Raw genomic sequence first — 23,542 nt, 5'->3', positions numbered from 1 at the left:
TTCTATTTTGTTTTGTTCTTTAGATTCCACCTATAAGTGAAATCATCAGACATTTGTCTTTCACTGTCTGACTTACTAAATACCATGTTTCCCTGAAAATAAGACCTAGCTGGACCATCAGCTCTAATCCGTCTTTTGGAGCAAAATTAATATAAGACCTGGTATTATACCCGATATTATATTATACCCGGTCTTATATAAGATCCAGTCTTATATTAAAATAAGACCAGGTCTTACATTAATTTTTGCTCCAAAAGACACATTAGAGCTGATGGTCCGGCTAGGTCTTATTTTTGGGGCAACACGGTAGCACAATACCCTCTACGTCCATCCATGTTCTCACAGATGGCAAGATTTCATTCTTTTCAATGGCTGAGTAGTATTCCACTGTATATATATACCACCTCTTCTTTATCCATTCATCCATTCAGGGAAACCCAGGTGGCCTTCATATCTTTGCTATTGTAAATTATGCTGCAGTGAAAGTATGGGTAAATAAATCCCCTCAAAGTAGCATTTGGGGTTTCTTCAGATAAATACCCAAAAGTGGCTTACTAGGCCCTTCTTTGTCTCTTGTTACAGCCTTTGTTTTAAACTCATTGTTTGGTATAATTATTGTTACCCCAGCTTTTTTTTTTTCCTTTCCATTTTCATGAAATAACTTTTTCCATCCCTTTATTTTCAGTCTGTGTGTCTTGATCTGAAGTGAGTCTCTTGTAGGCAGCATATGTATGGGTCTTGTTTTCTTATCCATTCAGCTACCCTATATCTTTTGATTGGAACATTTAATCTATTTACATTTAAAGTAATTCTTCAGAGATATGAAGTTATTGCCATTTTATTATTCTTTATTTTTTTTCATCTTAAATAAGGCCCTCTAAGATTCCTTGTAATACTGGTTTGGTGGTAATGAACTCCTTTAGCTTTTTCTTGTCTGGGAAGCTCTTTATCTGTCCTTCGATTCTAAATGATAGCTTTGCTGGATAGAGCAATCTTGGCTGTAGATCATTGCTTTTCATCACTTTGAATATTTCCTGCCAATCCCGTTTGGCCTGCAAAGTTTCTGTTGAGAAAAAAGCTGACAGTCTTATGGGGGTTCCCTTGTAGGTAACTAACTGCTTTTCTCTTGCTACTTTTAAGATTCTCTCTTTGTCTTTAACCTTTGGCATTTTAATTATGTTTCTTGGTGCAGGCCTCTTTGGGTTCATCTTGTTTAAGACTCTGCACTTCCTGGGCTTGGATATCCATTTTCTTCTCCAGGTTAGGGATTTTTCCATCATTATTTCTTCAAATGGGTTCTTGATCCCTTACTCCCTCTCTTCTCCTTCTGTTACCTCTATGATGCGAATGTTGGTATGCATGATGTTGTCCCAGAGGCCCCTTAAATTGTCCCCATTTTTTTGGATTCCTTTTTCTTGTTGCTGTTCTGATTCTGTGTTTTCTGCTACCTTCTAAATCGCTGATTTGGTCTTCTGCATCATCTAACCTACTGTTGATTCCCTGTAATGTATTCTTCATCTCAGTTATTGTATTCTTTATTTCTGACTCGTTCTTTTTTATGTTTTTTATGTTTCCTATCTCTTCGTTGAAGTTCTCCCTGAGATCATTGAGCATCCTTATAACCAGTGTTTGGAACTCTGCATCTGGTAGATTGCTTGTCTCCGTTTTGTTCAGTTCTGTTTCTGGAGCTTTGTTCTGTTCTTTTATTTGGGACATGTTTCTTTGTCTCCCCATTTTGGCTATTTCCCTATGTTTGTTTCTATATACTAGGTAGGGCTGCTATGTCTCCCTGTCTTAGTAGAGTGGCCTTATGTACTAGGTGTCCTCTGGGGCCTAGAGGTGCAGTCTGCCTGGTCACCAGAGGTGGGTGCTCCAGGTATGTTCTTTGTGTGCATTGTGTGTGTCCTCCTATTATAACAGAGCCTTTGTTGGTGTTTGGAAGGGAATGACCCTTGGGTGCATTGATTCTGAGGACTGGCCATTACTACAGTGAAGGACCTATTGTGGAGGGGCAGACCATATGGAATAGGATTTGCTTTAGCAGGGCTCTGGTGTCTGCCCAGTCTGCCCTTTGGGTCTATTGTCTTTGGAGGTGGCATGTGGTGCTCCAGCTGGGTCCAAAGCTGGCCAGCCCCAGGGCCACTTGGGAGGGATCTGCTGCAGGCCAAGATCAGCCACAGCCTGTGTCCTGCCCAGGGTCACGTGGCATGAGCCACAAAGCAATCTGCAGATGGCTGCCACCTGTGCTGTTCTTGGAGGTGCCTTAAGTCATGAACCAAAGGCTGGTTGCCACTAGTGCCGAGCTTAGCACTGCTCAGCCAGAGGTATGGGACACATTAAAGCCAGATACAGCTTGTTTGGTTTTGTGAACTTTTGAAACTTTAGGATAGTCTGCAACATGAGCCATGGCAGGTAGTTTGTACAAAAAAGCCACTTGAAGCTGCTTGGGTTTGTCTAAAAATTGGGTGGGATGGGATCTCAAAATCACCAGGGTGAGGTGAATGAAGGACGTTAACCAGATTGATGGAGACTCAGATATGGCAGCTGCCTGTGTCTGCACGCCAGGAAGGGAGAGAGCTCAACAGAGAACCAGTGGCTTCCGCCAGCACCTCCGTCTGTGAGAAGGCTGCCCCTCTAGCCCTCATTCTGTGTCCAGACAACTCATTTCCTTCCTATTCTTCTTTCGTTTTCGGAGCTGCTGCCTCAGCACTGACGCTCAGAGCATGTGAGTCCATCAGTGAGTAAATCTGGATGCGCCCTCCAAGAGGAGCTCCTAGGAGTGCAGCCACCCTCCATTTCACTCAGCCACAATCTCTGCTGTTTTTCACAACCAGAAGTTATGGGGACTTCTGTACCTGGCACTGGAACCCTGGGCTGGGGAGCCCGGTGTGGCACTGGGGCCCTCACTTGTCTAGGAGGGACCTCTGCATCTGAGATAGCCCTCCCTATTTTTAATGGTCACACAAAGGTGTGGGACTGGCCTGTTTCGTGTCTCTGCCCCTCCTACCAGTCTCGAGGTGGCTGCTTCTGTATATCGTTAGTTGTAGGGCTTTGGTTCAACAAGACTGCAGGCAATTCTCAATGATGGTTGTTTTGTAATTTAGTTGTAATTTTGATGGGGTTGTAAGAGACGGTAAGCACAGCATTTACTTACTCCACCATCTTGACTGAAAAATCTGTTCTTTTTTCTTAACTCCTAATTTTGTCAGTTTCCTTTTCTAAGATGGATGTATCAGGTGATGACATTCTATGGTGTTTTACCCCTTTATTATTCTTAATGTGCCATTACGGGCTATTATCATGATAACCTACTGAGAAAACTTTGGTTTTACTGAGTAACCACCCCATATTTTGGACTCTTGAACATGCTATGATTAGAGGCTTTAAAAACCACATTACATTTTTGCCACCATTAGCGTCAATGACTGCTAACAAAGGGACCAAGTACTGAGTGGCAAATTAACTTCAGAAGACTTGTGAGCTGACTGAGTTTAAGCCGAGATAGGGTTCCCACCCTTGTACTAGGTAATGAGATCTGTTGCATTGATTCTCAGACTTTGGTGGACATAAGAATTGCCTGGAGAGCTTTAAAATTATGTAGATGCATGGACCTCAACCCTGGAGATTGTGATTAGTAGGCCGAGGCATCTGCATTTCTAAGACCTATACAAGTTGGTCCTTTTGCCTACCTGGTGTTTCCGAAAGGGTCTTACACTAGAGGTCTAGGTATCACCTCTAGTACTAACTATGGCAGTGAGCTGCTTCGTTGATCTTTTTGTATCTCAATGTTCTCAACTGTCAGAAGAAGAATAATCCTTGCTTTGGTAGCCTTCCAGGTTGTTGTGAAAATAAGATAACACATGTAAAACTTTTTGAAATAAAAAGTTGCAAAGTTTTATAAAAGTATTTTAAAAATATAAATTTTATCTTTAACGTGACACTATAGTATGGACCCTGGTAACACTGATTGCTTGCTCCTCAGTTCTCAAGCGTTGTGGTTCAGATATATAAAAACCTGTCTTTAAGAGATTTGGCTCAGCTTTAATGTTTTTATTTTCCATATTTTCTTTACAACCTCTATTACCTGCATCAGTCTTTCTGTGACATTGGATTTGTGAAGTTTTCTATTCTAAAAAGAAACTGGCATCTTGATAAGTTAAAATGCTGTGCTAATTATGTTCATTTTTGCCATTGATTTGTATGAAGTTTCAATAGTGAAAAGAACACAGCTAAATCATGAAGCTGAAAGTGCTGTGTTATATGGGAGATTTTTGATCTGTCAAGATAACTTGTTTGTCTGTTGTCATGCTTTTACTCTAATCTAGGACAATTTGGGTCAGCTGTTTTCTAAAATGGTCATAGGTTCCGTTTACTAACATACCTTTATCATTGTGTATAATCTGAGCATTGATACTACGTATGATTCTTGGCATTGTGCATAACAGCTAATAGAGTTCAATCCTTTAATCATTTTTTTCTGCTGTTTCAACACTTTATGATCATTGTTACAAACAGTATGAGGTATGTTTTGACACTGTGAATTTGTACAATGCAGGAAATCGTTTTACAAAATCATCACATCTTCTCCACCACCAAATAACCATTGAGCAAGAAAATATTCTTCTTATATATTTATTATTATTGCCAAGCACAGAGGTTTAATTTTTCCAGGAAGGTAACCAATTAACCTTACCTTTACTTTAAAGTGTGTGATTCTGTAATGCTTAGTTTAATTTATGTATGCTTTAGTGACATTTAAAATATTTTAGACTCTTAGAGATATTTAAGTTTGAGAGTTCATAAGACTAAAATAAGGGTCTGTTTTCTTTCAAGTAAAAGTTGTGGATGGAGTGAAATATCAAAGTGTTTGAGGATGTTGTTTGTACTACAGTTTATTTTCAATGATTGCTATAATGGCTGGTTTTAAATTGTTAGGTAATCTCAAAAGAAGATGAGCTAGGCGCATGTAAGACTGAAAAAAAGGTTCGTTTTCTTTCAGGTGAAGGTTGTGGATGAACGGAGGTATCGGAAAGTGTTTGAAGATATTGTACGCATCATGGACAGAATGGAAAATGACTTCCTTCCTTCCTTAGAACTCAGCAGGAGGGAGGTGAGCAGAAATACACGACTGCCCCATCTACTGCCCATCATGGTTAGCAAAGGGGAAACCATGTTACTTAGATTAGAGAAGGCAACACGGCAAAGTGTTAAAGACCGTATATGCTGAAGTCAGACTGCCTCCATTCCAATCCCAGCACTGCCATTTAGTATATGTATGGCCACAGGCAAAGTATCTTACCCTTTCAGAGCCACAGTTTCCTTTTCTGGATGAAGGGATGGTTGTGAGGATTACACGAGTTAATATGTGTGAAGCTCTTAAAACAGCAAGTGGCACAAAGTAAGCCATCAGATTTTAGCCACTCTTATTTAATATTTCAGAGTTGCTAGCTAATTCATATCTCAAGAACCAGGACTTGGTCATGGGATGAATGCCCTGACCCAAGGTTGGGTTATCCTCTTAAGATTCCAGGAACAATCAGTATAGCCTAGAGAAGTAGCAAGAGCTGCCTAACTCGTCCCCTGCTTGTATGAGTATAAAATTTTTGAGAGGGGATGGTATATAGCTGGCTCAGTTGGCGAGTGGATATAGCAGTTGCACACCTGGTTAATAATGACTTTATTCTTTATTCATATTTTCTATGGAATAATCCACCTGACTTACTTCCCCTACTAGTGATGCATGTTTGTGTCTGTCTGTTATTCCCCAGTTTGTGTTTGAGAATGTGAAGTTTCGGCAACTACAAAAGGAGAAGTTCCAGATCAGCAACAATGGACAGGTTCCCTGCCATTTTTCTTTCATCCCTAAACTTAATGACAGCCAATACTGCAAGCCATGGCTTCGGGCTGAACCTTTTGAGGGCTGCTTGGAGCCAAGTGAGTTTTCCCTTTACCATTGTCTCTGCTTCAGATGTACCATCTCCTCATGACTCCCACATCCCCTTCCTTTGTTTAACTTCTTGTTTTCTAACCACACGTCTCTTACCTTCACTGTCATTATATTGGTGATACCTCTTTTGTGTGTCCAATCTCTCTTTCGTCACTTGGTGATATTTTAGACGACACTTTTTCTGTTGGTTCTCATCCCTATTTTGCTTTTCCACTGGAAATTTCTGTTACCACGTGTCATCTCTTACATTTCAGATGAAACAGTGGACATTTCTCTTGATGTGTATGTCAGCAAAGACTCTGTAACCATCCTGAACTCAGGGGAAGATAAAATTGAAGATATTCTTGTCCTTCACCTGGATCGAGGCAAAGACTACTTCTTGACCATTAGTGGAAATTACCTCCCAAGTTGTTTTGGTACATCCTTAGAGGCTTTGTGCCGAATGAAAAGACCAATCCGAGAAGTTCCTGTTACCAAACTCATAGACTTGGTAAGAAACGGCCTAAGACATGAACCTCCGTTGGATATAATTTTCACAATACTTAAGTGATGTCTTCATTGTCTCTGTGCTTTCTCTTTTGTTGGGGGGGTAGGGGTGGGGGACTGTCAAGTGATAAATAAGAATAAGAATGTCACTTACTCTAGCATTACTTTCATTGTGTTAAGCCTAAAAGAAAAGAGAGAGTAATCTGTAATTGGCTCTTCTCAGGAATATAATAGATAATACTAAATTCACTGAATTAGATTTAAGGTTCCCTTCTCAAAAACATAATGTGTCATACTTCCAAGTCACTTTTGTATAAGTTAGCAGGTATGTAAGGTATAGTAAGTGAGAGAGGCAGTATTATGCTCATTAAACACCTGAGAAAACTGAGGCACAGACACAATAACTTGCCTAAAGTTAGTGACAGGTGTATCACCCAGATTTTCTGACTCCAAGTCTACTACTGCTCACTATATCATATCTAATCTAGGTCAAACTTGGCTGCTTATTGCAGCCCAGACCTATACATGAAACTCAGTACTTGCCTCAGAACACCTGTCCTTATGTAAGTACAGGTCCCTCCTCCCACTCACCTCTGGCAACGGAATTAGAATCTCAGGATGTGAGGACTATTTATCTGCATATATCAGCATTCCAGATAATTATAATGTGCGTGGAAGTTTGATACAAGTTTAATGTGACTCATTTAAGAAAGGAAGGGAGGATTTCCCTTCCTTGTCACCAAGCTATAATATCAGTGTCCTTATGGAGGAAATGCTTATATTATCTTCAGTAACATAAATTGATTTTAGTAGCAAGTTCAACCTATTAAGTTTTCTTCTAAATGAAAGTCTTGTTGGATTTGTGTGCAGACCTCGTTGGGCTATAAAAGTACCATGTTTCCCCGAAAATAAGACCTAGCCGGACAATCAGCTCTAATGCATCTTTTGGAGCAAAAATTAATACAAGACCCGGTCTTATTTTACTATAATATAAGATTAGGTATAATATAATAATATAATTCCAGGTCTTATATTATTTTTTGTTCTAAAAGATGCATTAGAGCTGATTGTCTGGCTAGGTCTTATTTTTGAGGAAACATGGTATGTTCTTAGTCTTTTACCAAAGAAATTTAGGTGATGTGACAACCATACATTATTATTACCATTAGAATTCACTGGATCCTTTTGCCCTAGCCAAAGTCCGTGGTTGTGTCATCTACCAGGAAGGGCTGGACCAGCAGGCAGGCTGCTGGCTTGTCTGAGTGTGATCTGTTCTGTTTCCATGGAATTGTTTTAGCTATGACTCAGCAGATTAAAACACTTGAGTCCAGTCCCAGCATTCTTTCTTGGAATTATACCTGTTTCCCTAGAGCCTTCAGAAATGAATGTATTACACCTCTGTTTAAGAGAGACCATTTTCTTCAGAAATTCATATCCTGACAGTTTATTATTTTTCATAGTTGTGTTTCCTTCTTCTACCACCATATTCCTGTCTTTCAAATTTAATATTTAACCTTTTAGAATATATTCTAAATGAAATTGTGTCTCTTTATTCATACCTCCTTTTCTCCATCCAAACATCATTTCCCAGCTTTATTTTTCCCAACTTTTTGTCATGAAAATGGCAAATGTAAAGAAAAATTGAAAGAACAGTAAAATAAACATCCACATGCCTTACATAAATATATAGACATATATTTCTTTTTTTTTCCTGATTTTTTTAATAGTTTTATTTTATTTTATTTTATTTTTACATCCCTCACACCGTGAACCCCCCTCCCCCCATCCACCACCACCCCGACCTCACACCGAGCCATCACATTATACACATAAAATTATAGTTGGCATTCATTAATGTCCAGCCTCTGGTGTACAATGCCATGACCAGGCATCCACAGCATCCCTGAGGTGGTCTCCCAAACAGGACACATGTCCATTGGGCACCCAGCAAAATCCCCAAACACTATTGAATAAGTTCCCCAAAGTAATTCTCAAAAAACCCTGAGGCCATCCTGTGGTCACCAGCCGCCCCCCAATCCCTTCACCCTTCCCCCCATCCCCAACCCCCTCCCCCCTGCCCATCTAACAACTCTCGCTTTTTTGTGTCCCCAAAACTGTTTCTGATTAGTTCATACACATATTCTTTTCTTTAGATTCCGCATATAAGTGAGATCATATGGTACTTGTCTTTCTCTTTCTGACTTATTTCACTTAACATAATGTTCTCTAGATCCATCCATGTTGTTGCAAATGATAAGATTTCTTTTTTCTTTATAGACATATATTTCTTGCTGTAACATTTTAAATTAAGTGGTGATATGTCACTTTCACCAGTGACTACATCTGCCTGCCTCTCTTAAGAAAAAGGAAAACTTCTCTGTAAGCACAGCACCATTATTACCTCTAAGAAAACTAGCCAGTCCATATACAGATTTCTCCAGTTGTCCCAAGAATTTATTTGGTAGCTTTCTGAAAGCCAAAATCCACTCTGAATTCATACAGTACATTTGGTGAGGTCTCTACAGTCTCTAGAGTAGAACAGTTCTCCCTTCTTTTTTCTTTAATGGCATTGAATTATTTTTAATTTATTGGGGTGACAGTTGTTAGTAAAATTACATACATTTCAGGTGTACAATTCTGTATTACATCATCTATAAATCCCATTGTGTGTTCACCACCCAGAGTCAGTTCTCCTTCCATCACCATATATTTGATCCCCCTTACCCTCACCTCCCACCCCCCAACCCCTTACCTTCTGATAACCACTAAACTATTGTCTGTGTCTATGAGTTTTTGTTTCTCATTTGTTTGTCTTGTTCTTTTGTTGTTTTTGGTTTATATACCACATATCAGTGAAATCATGGGGTTCTCTACTTTTTCTGTCTGACTTACTTCGCTTAGCATTATACTCTCAAGATCCATCCATGTTGTCACAAATGTTCCTGTATCATCTTTCCTTAACGCTGAAAATTATTCCATTGTGTAGATATACCACAACTTCTTTATCCATTCATCTATTGAAGGACATTTTGGTTGTTTCCATGTCTTGGCCACCGTACACAAAGCTGCAATGAACATTGGAGCAAACGTGTCTTTATGTATAAATGATTTTGAATTCTTTGGGTAGATAACCAGGAGAGGGATTGCTGGGTCATATGGTAATTCTATTTGTAATTTTTTGAGGAACCTCCACACTGCCTTCCATAACGGCTGCACCAGTCTGCATTCCCACCAAAAGTGTATGAGGGTTCGTTTTTCTCCACAGCCTCTTCAACACTTGTTGCTATTTGTCTTGTTGATGATAGCCATTCTGACTGGGGTGAGGTGACATCTCATTGTGGTTTTTATTTGCATTTCTCTGATGATTAGTGATGTTGAGCATTTTTTCATATCTCTATTTGCCATTTGTATGTCCTCTTTGGAGAAATGTCTCTTCAGGTCCTCTGCCCATTTTTCAATTGGGTTGTTTGTTTTGCTGTTGTTGAGTTTCATGAGTTCCTTGTATATTTTGGATATTAGCCCCTTATCGGAGGGACTGTTTGCAAAAATCTTCTCCCATTCAGTCGGTTGCCTCTTTATTTTGTCGATGATTTCTTTTTGCTGTGCAGAAACTTTTAAGTTTCATATAGTCCCATTTGTTTATTTTAGCTTTTACTTCCATTGCCTTTGGAGTCAAATTCATAAAATGCTCTTTGAACCCAAGGTCCATAAGTTTAGTTCCTATGTTTTCTTCTATGCAGTTTATTGTGTCAGGTCTTATGCTTAAGTGTTTGATCCATTTTGAATTAATTTTGGTACATGGTGACAGATAACAGTCCAGTTTCATTCTTTTGCACGTGGCTATCCAATTCTCCCAGCACCATTTATTGAAGAGGCTGTCTTTCCTCCATTGCATGTTTTTAGCTTCTTTGTCAAAAATTATCTGTCCATACTTACATGGTTTTATTTCTGGGTTCTCAATTCTATTCTATTGGTCTATGTGTCTGTTTTTCTGCCAATACCATGCTGTTTTGACTATTGTAGCCCTGTACTACAAGCTAAAGTCAGGCAGTGTGATACCTCCAGCATTGTTCTTTTTTCTTAAAATCGCTTTGGCAATTCGGGGTCTTTTGTGATTCCAAACAAATCTGATGATTTTTTGTTCTATTTCTTTAAAAAATGCCATTGGGATTTTGAAGGGAGTTGCATTAAATCTGTATGTTGCTTTGGGTATATGGCCATTTTAACTATGTTGATTCTTCCTATCCATGAGCATGAAATGTCTTTCTATTTCTTTGTGTCATCTTCACTTTACTTCAGAAGTGTTTTATAGTTTTCAGCATATAAATCCTTCACATCCTTGGTAAAGTTTATTCCTAGGTGTTTTATTCTTTTTGCTGCAATTGCAAAGGGAATTGTTTTTTGTATTTCTTTTTCTGAGATTCAGTTGTTAGTATATAGGAATGCAACGGATTTTTGTACGTTAATTTTGTAGCCAGCAACTTTACTGTATTCGTTGATTGTTTCTAACAGATTTTTGGTGGAGTCTTTAGGGTTTTCTATATATAGCATCATGTCATCTGCAAAGAGTGACAATTTAACTTCTTCATTTCCAATTTGGATGCCTTTTATTTATTTCTCTTGCCTGATGGCTCTGGCAAGGACTTCCAACACTGTGTTGAAAAGCAGAGGTGATAGGGGACAGCCCTGTTGTGTACCTGAACGTAGAGCAAAAGGCTTCAGTTTTTCACCGTTAATTATGAGATTAGCTGAGGGCTTGTCATATATGGCCTTTATTAAGTTAAGGTATTTTCCTTCTATAACTATTTTATTAAGTGTTTTAATTATAAATCGATGTTGTATCTTGTCAAATCCTTTTTCTGCATAAATTGATATAATCATATGATTTTTGTCCTTTATTTTGTTTATGTGATGTATCCCATTGATTGATTTGCAGATGTTGAACCATCCTTGTGCCCCGTGGGCGAACACCCCACTTGGTCATGATGAATAATCTTTTTAATGCATTGTTGTATTCGATTTGCTAGAATTTTGTTTAGGATTTTTGCACCAGTATTCATCAGAGATATAGGTCTGTACTTTTCTTTTCTTTGTGTTGTCCTTACCAGGTTTTGGTATCAGGGTAATGTTGGCCTCATAAAACGAGTTAGAGAGTACTGACTCTTCTTCAATTTTTTGGAAGAGTTTGAGCAGGATTGGTATTAGATCCTGTTTGAAGGTTTGGTAGAATTCACTAGTGAAGCCATCTGGTCCCGGACTTTTGCTTTTGGGAAGGTTTTGGATGACTGATTCAATTTCTTTACTGGTGATCGGAATGTTTAGATTTTCCAGTTCTTCATGGTTCAGCCTAGGAAGGCTATATGTTTGTAAGAACTTGACCATTTCTTCTAGGTTATTGAATTTGGTGGCATATATTTCTTCATAGTATTCTTGGATGATCCTTTGTATTTCTGTGGTGTCCATGATAACTTCCCCTTTTTCATTTCTGATTTTGTTAATTAGTGTCTTCTCTCTTTTTATCTTAGTGAGTCTAGCCAAGGGTTTGTCGATTTTATTAATGTTTTCAAAGAACCAGCAATTTGTCACATTAATTTTTTCTATTGTCTTTTTGTTCTCTATTTCATTGGGCTCTGCTCTGATTTTTGTTATTTCCTTTCTTCTGCAGACCTTGGGTTTCACTTGTTCTTCTTTTTCTAGTTCTTTAAGGTGTAACATGAGGTTATTTATTTGGGATTTTTCTTTTTTCTTGAGATAGGCCTGTAATGATATAAATTTCCCTCTTAAAACTGCTTTCGCTGCATCCCTAAAAATTGGTAGGATGTATTTTCCTTGTCATTTGTTTCTATGTGTATTTTGATCTCTCTTCTAATTTCTTCTTTCACCCAGTCGTTCTTTAAAAGTATGTTGTTTAATCTCCATGTATTTGTGTTTTTTCCTGCTATCTTTTCGCAGTTGATATCCAATTTCAAAGCCTTGTGATCAGAGAATATGCTTGGTACAATTTCAATCTTCTTAAATTTGCTGAGACTGCTTTTATGTCCCAATATATGGTCTGTCCTTGAGAATGTTCCATGTACACTCGAAAAGAATGTATAGTCTGATGTTTTAGTATGAAGTGCTCTATATATGTCAGTTATGTCCATTTCATCTAATGTGTCATTTAGGGATGCTATTTCGTTATTTATCTTCTGTTTGGATGATCTATCCATAGCTGTCAATGATGTGTTTAAGTCCCCTAGTATACTTGTGTTTTGGTCAATTTCTCCCTTTAGTTCTGTTAGTAGTTGCTTGGTATATTTTGGTGCTCCCTGATTGGGGGCATAAATATTGATGACCGTTATGTCTTCTTGTTGTATAGTCCCCTATAGCATTATGAAATGTCCATCTTTATCTCTTGTTATCTTTTTCACCCTGAAGTCTGTATCATCTGATATCATATTGGCTACACCTGCTTTTCTCTGGGTACCATTTTCTTGGAGTGTCAATTTCCACCCTTTCACTTTGAGTCTATGCTTGTCCTTGTAGCTGAGATGTGTCTCTTGGAGACAGTATATGGTTGGGTTTAGTTTTTTATCCAATTTGCTACTCTGTGCGTTTTTATTGGTGAGTTTAGTACATTTACTTTTAGGGTGATTATTGATACGTGAGGATTTCCTGTCATTCTATCTTCAGTTTTCTGGTAAGGCTGTGTCTCCATTGTTTCTTTGCCTTTTTGTTGTTATCTATTATTTCTGTGTGTTGGTATTCTATGATGTTTCCCTCTGTTTCTTCTTTTATTGCAGTATATATTTCAGTTCTGGATTTTTTTTTTATTGGTTACCCTTAAGATTATATAAAAGAAAGTTTGATATTTAGAGTATTCCATTTTCTTCAGCACGCTTACTTTCTCCATTCCCATATTCCGGTTCAGGCCTTTACTCTCCCCGTTTTTAGGTTTTGGTTGCCACAAATTGTCCCTGTTGATGGTGATCGAATAGCCTCCTTTAGTATTTCTTGTAGTGCAGATTGTGTATTAGAAAATTCCCTCAGCTTCTGTATGTCTAGAAAGGTCTTTATTTCTCCTTCATATGTAAAGGATATCTTTGCTGGATATATTATTCTTGGCTCATGATTTCTCTCTTTCAATACTTCGAATATTTGGTTCCACTCCCTCCTGGCTTGTAGAGTTTCTGCTGAGAAATCTGAGGATAATCTAATGGGCTTTTCTTTGTAGGTTACCGTCTTCTTATCCCTGGCTACCTTGAGGATTCTTCTATTGGTGTTAATTTTAGACAGCTTCAATACAATGTGCCTTGGAGAAGGCCTGTTTGGCTTGAGGTAATTAGGTGTTCTATTTGCTTTTTGGATTCGAGGATCCAGTTCTGTCCACAAGTTTGGGAAGTTCTCATCAACAATTTGTTTGAATATTTTCTCTGTTTCCTTTACTCTTTGTTCTCCTCCTGGTATGCCCATTATTCTTATATTGCTCTTTCTGATGAAGTCAGAAAGTTCTTGTAGAGTTCTTTCATTTCTTTTAAGTCTCAAGTCTCTTTCTTCTTCCATCTGTGTAATTTCCAGGTTTCTATCTTTGATGTCACTGATTCTTTCCTCCATCCGGTCAACTCTACTACCTAAGTTGGCTATTTCCTTCTTAATTTGTTCTATTAAGTTCTTAATCTCCAGAAATTCTATTTGGTTCTTTTTCTTAATTTCAATCTCTTTTGTAAAATGCTCATGTTGTTTTTTGATTGTGTTTCTGAGTTCATTAAACTGCCTTTCTGTGTTTTCTTGCATCTCGTTGAGTTTTTTCAGAACTGCAATCTTGAATTCTCTGTCATTTAAGTCACGTATTTCCATATCTTTAAGTTTCTTTTTTGGAGACTTTTCACTTTCCTTCTGAGCTGTATTGTTACCTTGGTTATTCATGGCAATTACTGATTTAGTATTTCTCTTCCTAGTCATCTACAGGAGTGGCTTCTGCAACAGGTTGATAGGAAGAGGTCTTTCTTTTGTTTTCCAGTACATTTTGATAGAATGTTTTATTTTCTCTCCGACTGCAGCCTTTTTTTTCTCTCTCACATGTTAGTCCTATGTTTTCTCTGCACTGTTACAGCTTCTCACTCAATGGGGGGATTTCCTGGGAGACAGGCTTCTCCTCTGTTAATGGTTCACCTGGGTCACACAGCACAGTGTTTGTGAGAGTATGTGCAGAGCTTTTGAAGTTCCAAAGCTCTTATTGCACCAGATTCAGAGCCCGTATGTTTCAGCAGTGCTTTTTACTCCTGCAGGGATTTGCCCAGATAGGTGGGGCCAGGGGTGGAGTGAATTGTGAGAGGTGTCCCAGAGCAATGGTGGCGACCCCCACCACAGATGGTCGTGCTTCCACAGCTCCCTCCCCTTTTCCCAAACTAGTTGGGTTGCGAATCTGTGTCTGCGATCCACAGTTCTCAGAACAGCAAATATTCTGTTCTTTTGATCTGATACTGCTACTCTTCCACTTCTAGCACCGGGCAGATGGGGGCGGGGCAAGTTCTGTGAGGGTAGGGAGGGGGCGGCTAGTGTTACTGCCTAGGGCTTCCATTCTCTGCTCGGCATTGAGATTTTAAACTACTGTTTTCAGCCTTCTTCCCTCAGTCTTTTCTCCGAGGTCTCTGCAGTGAGCGTTGGGTTCAGCCATGTTATATGGTGCCCCCTCAGCCCTGTGGGCCATAAGCGGATCCCTAGCAGTCCTAGTTCTTCCCTCTCCCGCAGCTGCAGTAGTTCTGGAATTCAGCGCGCTCGGAGCATTGAGCTAGGTCTGAGTCCTGCGTATGCGCGGCTCCGTCTCTGCACTTCTTGCTTCCCTCCTACCCCGCTTGCAGGATTCGCCCACCTTTAGGTGAATTGAGTAGTGGGCCTCTTTGTCTTGCCTGTCTGCTGTGCAGGGAGTCCTTTGTGGAGTTATACTTGTTCGATTAGTTGTAAATTCCAAGGGAGCTTTACAGAGGCTCACCTCACGCCGCCATTTTGATGACATCTCTCCTGGCATTGAATTTTTAAGTCTAGTACAGTTGTCCAGTCACGAATCCACCATTTCTTAAATTTCTCTCTTTCTTCTTGGTAATTTTTTAAACTTATCCCTTTAAACTTCCTTCTCCCACCTTAGTTCCCGTAAACTGGAATCTAGTTTTAATTTTGGTCAGTGTTTGCAAAAGTGTTATAATACCATTTACTGTAATTGTCCCATGTCAAAGTGACTAGAATTAGGCTCAACCAGTATGAAATGTTTAAATTTTATTTAAAATATTATCAGGTAATTTAACCATGATTGACCATTGTGGGGACAGAGTCCCAGAGAGCAGTTTCCAGCCTCTTGGCCTTGTGTAGCGAGGTGCTGGCTCTGGTAGTGAATGACCATCTACTGTGATTCGTTAGCCATCAGCTGTAACTGGTTAGCCAATTGGCTACTGATGTAATTGTGGGGCTGTGTTGATTGGTTGGTTGGTTGGCAGGCAGAGAAGCGAATGGCGGACTGCAGATCGTGTGGCTACTACTGAGTGTATCTCGCCCAGCCACCATAGAGTGTAGTGGTATGACTACTCTATCTATGGCTCCATGGGTGTTCCTTTTTGGCCTCACCATATCCTGCGTTCTTATGTGGGGAGCGGGCCTAGAGGCCCCACAGGCCGCCCCACACGACAATCATGAATAGGAAGTAGCCAAAATCTTTAGTACATTTAGTGGTTCTTTAGGAAGCCCTGTCCTTCTTTTTGTGTACAAATGATTCAAGATTAAAAAAAATTAACCTGATCATTTTTTGTTACAAAATTGCTAAATTCTTATTAAATTGTATGTGTGTGGTCATCATTTATTCTTTTCAAGCTTTTATTTTTTTAGGATTTAGGGTTCTGATTCTTTTTACAGCGTGTTGCATTTCCGTGTTACTAAATTCCTGTATCTCATCAATGAGGAAATTATCTACATTAGTGTGGGGTAGTAAACAAAAAAAAATGTAGCATTATCTGTACCCCATTTGTAATCCCTTGGCACTCTGTTTTGACTTGATTTTGCTCTTCTGAAATGCTTTCTTAGGTTTGTTTATACATCTTTGTTCTAAGACCCAAGATGATATTTTAAATTCTATGAGACAATGCTATTAATCATGGTACCTGTTGTCCTTTTGATATCATTTACTCTAAATTTTTAGTGAAACCAGAAATGAGTTCAATGCCTGTGCTGACTCTCCATATTGTGTTTCAGAAATATTCTCGTAACACACCCTCTTCTCACCAAATATAGAATTATGTAGCTGGCATAAGTGCTTTTAATCTTCCTGCTCTTCTAAGTGACAGTGACTTTGCCACTCCTGCAATAATTGGGATTAGCCCAAGTGGCAAACAGAGGAGAATCTGTTTGTGATTATCTTTTTTTCTTTTTCAGAAGTAAGATAGTTTTGTTTATTAACTACCATATTAAGTAGCATCTAATCATCAATATTTATTTAATACACATTGTGTATGAAGTATTATGGAGTTTATGTGGGTTCTATAATTTCATGGTGATGAAAGTTTACTTGTATGTACAATATGGCTAAATTCTAAGTCAAGGTTAATAGAGTTTGGTTAGAGATAATCTAAACATGAACCACCTTTACTGCCTAATAATGTCCAATGTGTTTGGTAAGTGGATATTTTAGAAAGTCATTTGGAATGAGAGTTATGGAACTTGTAATTGTATTAACAATAGATTCCTTTCCTGTGCTGTTTACTTAAGCCCTAATGCTATAAAAGCTTATTGGTTGACCAGCTAATCTCTGTAAAAATCAACCTTAGAATCAGTCTGTTTTGGCTTTAATGAATATTTCATGCATGTCTTATTAACATAACTAGAAATAAGTTCAGCACATAAGAATAAAATGGACTAGGAAAGTGTTTTGGGGTTCATCATAGAAGTATTGTGTCAAGTCCAAGTATTTAAGAAGCATGTATTAATATATTAGGTGAGCAGGCTCTTCCAAATGTAAGAGGCATCATGAATAAAGGTTAGAAAGTGAAAGCAAAAAGAATACGTTTGAAAAATTACAAGATTTCCATGGGAATTGTGGAGAATAAGAATAAGAGTATGTGGAGTTGGTTAGGTAGGGTGGGGACAGGGGATAGAGAGTGTCGAAGTCTACAGATGAGTTTATGCTGGAGCCAGAGAACATCTAGAACCATCATAAGGCTTTGATGAGTGATATGAACTTTTAACTTGACACATTTGAAGGAATATTCCAGCGTTGACTAATGGAGAGGAGAGCAGATTTGAATGCTCCAGATCTGGTTAAAGGTTTGGCTTGTGAAGGTTTTGGCTTATAAATACAGAGATGAGAAAAGTTGAGGGATGGGTGGACAACCTGTATTTGCTTGGGGACGTGTCTATTAAGAAAATGATAATCAAAAATTTGAAATTACAAAAATAACGACTTGGTGGTTATTTCATCCGTGGTGATTTCTCTACTAGGTGTTTCCTTTGTCTTACTGATCTAACCTCCTTTTTTTTTTTTGCATTTTATTAAATTTATTGGAGTGACACTGATTAATGAAATTGTGTAAGTTTCAGCCTGTTAGGTGTATGGTTTGTGTTTCTTCTCTTTATATTTCACATGAAGTAATCCTTTCTAGAACTTTAGTATTCAGTGTTTGGCTTTTTAATTTTAAATTTGAATGTACCTCTAAGTGATTATTTTACATTATTTTAGCTACATTTACTACTGGGAAAATTCCTCTAAGGGTGAATTTTGGGGTGAAGAATGATTTGCAGTACATTTGTTGTGTGCCAATGTTGCCCCACTAGGGAAATCCTGAACTAGGTTCCCTTTTTTAATGTTATCAACGTGTCCGTAGTCTTTTGCAGAGAGTGGGCTGGTCAGTTGAACTAAGTAATTAGCAATAACTGTAGGACTGTCTTAGGAGTATGCTGTTTATTAGTGGGGACTGAGCCTAGTGTTGAAATAACTAATTTATATCTATTTTATGTTTGTAGCCAGGGAAAGAAACTCTCAGTGTAAATCTGCTACCCCTCTACCAGTATCTAATCAAAAGCCTTTTGATTATTCTTTCAGTTTTCTCTTATATCCATTCATTTTTAAAAAAAATATATTATTTTCCCATTTTCAGTTAAGTTGCTTACTCTCTCCTGCTTGACCTATCTTGATAGCCTTTTAACAATTCCTTTTGCGTCTATATCCTTACCGTCTTCAGGGCTGTCAGATTGATCAGGTTTGGGGCCTGTCACTTCCTTGCTTAAATATAGTCAGTGGCTCCCCCATGACTGCCGAATGAAATCCAAATTGCTTTACCTGTCATTCACGGTCCCCCACAGTCTAACTTCAACACACTTTTTCATATTTCCTACTTTTTCTCAGTATCCCCCCATGCTCCCACAAACCCAATGACTAACTGCTCCCTGATCTCACCTTATGATTTACCATCTCTGCACCTTTGTTTATTTCTGCCTCTTCTATTTGTAATGCTTCCACCACATTGCTACCTTTTAAAATCCTATCAATCTTTTAAGGGCTAGTTAGGTCCCATATCTATTAGGAAAAGTCCCCTGACATCCTCAGGTGAAAGCCATCTCTCCTTCCTTTGAACACTGTTTTGTTTGTTTGTTGTTTTAATCATTTATTGAGAACTCATGTGAATTATAACAATATCACGCTATAAATTCTGGGACTCCTCACCCCAACTCAGTTGCAAACCCAAGTCAGGGACCATGTCTTTCTCTTCTGCAGCTGCATTCTCATCCTTCCCACCACCCAAAGACATTAGTACAGTACCTTGCAGAGATAGTGGTCACTGCTCAAAGAAAACTGCTTTGAGGAACTGGTTTGACAGATTAGTATGTAAAAACTCTGCCTAGTTTTACTCATATCATGCGGCATGTAATCCTGGGAGAGAAAATTGAGTTTGTCAGACATGCAGATTCTCTATTTGTTACTTAGTCCTAAATTTTAAAAAAGGTGGTGTTCCAAAATTGTTTTAAATTAGATGTTTGGCACTCAAAATTAACTCTGACATTAGAAAGTATTGTAATTATAATACTATAAATACTATATACTTTATAAAGCACTATTACTCTGATTATTTTTATTTAATCTTATATGTGGTATTTAAAAGTCCAGGTAAACCCAGAAAGGAATGTTTAATTCATAGTATATCTAATAATACTAACAACCTACCCACCATATGTCATAGTTGTTTGGGGGAAATGCACTCAGCATTACCACTCAGAATGCCAGGGAACACATACCCCGTCACACCCCGCACTCCCTCATTCCCCACCACATGTCTGACAGCAAGATCAGATTTCTCTTTTTACTATCAGACCTGAAACCTGTGATTTATCCTCAAGTTCTTGGTGACCCATGGCGGGATTGGGAGAATTCCAGTTGGGAGTTGCTGAGGAGGTGTGAGGAGCTTTGAGAGATCCAGCCACTGCTGGCCCAGTGCCCCACCAGCTCTGGGTTTAGGCTGCTTTCCTGTCCCTGTGAGGTAAATATTGTTATCCCTGTTGTAGAGATGAAGAAACTAAGGCTTTGCAAAGTTTAGTAACTTGCTTGAGGTCTGTACAAAATTAATAAGAGGCAGAACAGAAATTTGTTTCCAGGACTGTTCAAACACGGATACCTGTAGTCTTTCTACTTACTATGCTGCGTTGTAATTGGGGTTTCTCACTGTCTTTAGTCTGTTACGAAGTGGAATACATTCTCACAGCTTTTCCCTGCCTCTTTGGCCAGGAAGCAGTCAGATGGTCTTTTTTTAGTTGTCTAAGGGAGCATAGTGGTAATGTCTATGGAGTCATAACTGAGTTGTAATACTGATTCTGCCACTCACTACCTAATAGTGTGACCTTGGGCAAATAATGTAACCCCTCAGAGCCTCAGTTTCCTTATCTGTAAAATGGGAATAATATCTACTTTGCACATGTGTGCAGACTAAATGACATTTTGTAGGAGCATTTTGCACAGTTCCCAATACATGGTGGAAGCTCCCTAAGTTGTGGCTTTAGTTATTGTTACTGTTGTTGTTATTGGATTGTAGTAATAGCACAAAAGACAGAGATGATTAAAAAGCTTTTCAATTCAGTGCTTCTTCGCTCTCCTCTGCTTTTCTTTTTTTCTGTTATACCCTGTAGGGTAACACAGTTGGGATAAAGATGGATGTTCTGGCCGACAAAGATCTGAAATGCAAGTAATTTACATTTCAGAGGGACCTCCATAGTTGGGGATTCTATGAGCCTTTGAGAATGGGAGTGGGTGTGGGGAGATAGAAAGGAGTGTAACTAGCTAGGGTGAGCAGAATGGCAGTTGAGAGAAGAGAAGCTTACCATCTCCTTCTGAATGGCCATCGTTGGACTCACAACCAAATTCTTCCAGTGAAGTGGGATTAGGGTGAAGCTAGAAGCCACACAGTGCAGCAGCAGGGCCTGCCTCCAAGCAGCCACGTATAAAGGAAATGTCAGAGGGTATTTGGCCAGATCAGCTGGCAGCTGCCAAAGGGCACAGTAGTCTAGGACTGTATATGTATGCTTCTTGAGTGATAGCCTCAGTAAACTGCACAAAAATTTAATATGCATAATAGGGAACTTTGCATAAAAGAATGTGTTTCATTTTTGACCAATCATTATTTATTTGAAGAATTTAAAACTGATTAAAGTATATGTATCTAGTAAGCTAGTGAGTGCTAATAATGCTGATCTATTTCTAATTCTGTAAATCAATTCTAATCATTTTCTATCTGTCAATGACTTTCTTTTCCTGCTCTGCTCTCAGGAAGAAGACAGCTTCCTAGAAAAGGTAATATAATTTATTGGTGGTCATGTGTTTCCCTGTGCTTAATTAACACTTAACCGTGGTCCCTGGCATATGTCCCTAGGCTTTCCCATATTAAATTCCTCTGACTTTGTGAAAATCCCCCAAAGTCCTGCCAGCAGTCTTTTAGTGTGTCTAAAATATAAGAAAGATACTTACTGTTCTGGTCAAGTCATTGAAACCCAGGACTTTAAAGCAATAGGACTCAGGGTTCCAGACTGATTATTTTTGAAATGAGAAATAACTAAAGAACTGCCTGATGGCATCTGAAAGCTCATGAGATGGAAGAGGGTACTGCTTGGGTGTTCTCCATTTCCAATGATAGTAAAACCAGAAGTGGATTTCTGTTGCACTAAGAATGATTTGGGGTTAGTGATAATAGAAATTAATTACTGAAAGAATACCCAGATATGGTCAAGAAATACAGCATAGAATGGAATCATAGAACTGAATGAGCTCATAAGGGATTACCTGATCCAGCTCTCTGCCTTCAGACAGGATAAGGTGTTTTCTCCATTTTAATTGATGAGACATCCAAGGCCCAGCAAGATTGTAAAATTCACTAGAGTCATACTGCTCCTGACCTCAGCGATGTGGGGTGGAAGGGACTAGAACCCAGCTCTCCTGAATGCCTAGTAAAGGAACCTAGTGAGGCACTCCTTCTGCGGCTTTCCACTTCTTTGAGTTGGGGAGTGCCTGGCTTCACATAGGGCTATCAAGTAGAGAAACATGGGCTTGAAAAACATTTTTAAACACTTTCAAACAGTTTCTAATGTGACTTCCCCATTTGGTGGAGTTAAGGCATTCTGATGGTGGGGATGGTGTACTGTTTTTGTGCTTTAGTTATTAGCACTAAGGTTACAATGAGTGGGCTTATCAGGCACCAAATGTGTCTTGTTGAAAGAAGACAATGTCTGGTTTCCCTTTGAAAATTAGAGTTCAGTATAATTTGTGGATGTTTAAAAAAGTATTGTTTCTTTGCATGATCTCTCTGTAGACTTCAGAGACACAAGTATGACATTTTGTATTATCAGATATGAATTTGAAAATGGATAGTGGATGGTGTATATAACCCAGTGACATTTTATTAACCTTTGTAAACCACTAAGGATTGTGACGGCTCTGCTTCACAACCATTTCCTGTTAATAGCAGGCCATGTTCTGTCTTTTCATCTTGGACAGTGCCTTGTGTTGCCTTAATGCCTTAGTATGGGAAAAGAAACAATTGGATGTCAGATTTTTTAAAAGTACATGAATCGGTGCTGAATAATTTATATATGGTAAGTGTGGAGGCATTTGCTAAAGATGCTGTACATGTGTTGCCTTTGGTCCAAAGGGTGAGCAGAGTGCATTATGGACAGTATTTTGGCTCAGATATTATGTGGATACCTGGATTTAATACTCGCAACTGGAAAGAAATTAGTGGACGAGCCACTGATAGAAGTCCTGGCAGTTCTAGGGAACATGAATAGCAAGTGATAGAAGCCTAGGGAAACAAAGAAAGAAAGAAAGGAGGCAAAATAAATGTGAAGAAAATAGATTTTAAATGGTAACCACTTCTTTGAGCTGGAGAGTGCCTGGCTTCACATAGGGCTATCAAGTAGAGAAACATGGGCTTGAAAAACATTTTTCAAGCCCATTTTCCATGCTCCCTTCTCTTCTTTCTCATTCCCTGAGAAAGACACAATGGTTTTAAGAGGTCACCAGTGCTTACTGAAGAACATAATGTTAAGAACAGCCCTCAGCTCTAGTGTACACAATCTCTGGAAGTAGTAAAATGCTTCTTTTATTTTTCTTAAAGAAACATGGCTGGGGGTTGTGGATGGAATTTACGGAATTTCCTAAAGTTGAACATACATAATATATGACCGTAAGCTGGAAGTGGAGGAGGGGGGAGATGGAAAACATTGGTCAGTTTTCTCCACTAGGATATTTTTGAAGGCTGCCTTCACAGGCCTTTTAACCTATTTCACACATATTCTTGATATAATTTGACTATACATAGGTAACTAAGTTTATTCCACCACCATTTTCAAGTTTAGGTTTTAGTTATCCATTTTAGGTCACTTCGGGGTTTTTCACTTAGATTCTTTCAGGAGAATCTAACAAAAAGTAGAAAGATAGGTGGAAGGAGTCAAAACCCCAAGAAATCTTTGCTGAGCTATTAATATGAAGAATAACTTCTACACTCAGACCCTAGACTTTTCATAGTATTTCTAGCTCTTAGGATGCTTGTATTCATTTTACTATTTTTGGATCTTAAGGCTTATGAATTTTAGTGCCTTAAAATTAGACCT

The 23,542-nt window shown here is 38.7% G+C and overlaps 1 protein-coding gene across 2 annotated transcripts in view; it reads left to right on the top strand.

Annotated features, from left to right (window-relative positions):
• Positions 1-23,542, top strand: part of OCRL (OCRL inositol polyphosphate-5-phosphatase) — a 68,629-nt gene that overhangs the window by 36,308 nt on the left and 8,779 nt on the right. For both annotated transcript variants that reach the window (XM_081041956.1, XM_081041955.1), the window contains 4 exons: positions 5,000-5,110; positions 5,769-5,934; positions 6,202-6,437; positions 21,207-21,230. In XM_081041956.1, the coding sequence (XP_080898082.1) occupies positions 5,000-5,110; positions 5,769-5,934; positions 6,202-6,437; positions 21,207-21,230 (537 nt within the window). The remainder of the gene's footprint in view (positions 1-4,999; positions 5,111-5,768; positions 5,935-6,201; positions 6,438-21,206; positions 21,231-23,542) is intronic.

This window comes from Rhinolophus hipposideros (genome assembly GCF_964194185.1).
Source record: "Rhinolophus hipposideros genome assembly, chromosome: X".
Taxonomy (NCBI): Eukaryota; Metazoa; Chordata; class Mammalia; order Chiroptera; family Rhinolophidae; genus Rhinolophus; species Rhinolophus hipposideros.
Note: the sequence above shows the minus strand (reverse complement) of the source record. Positions and strands in the feature narration are given on the sequence as shown.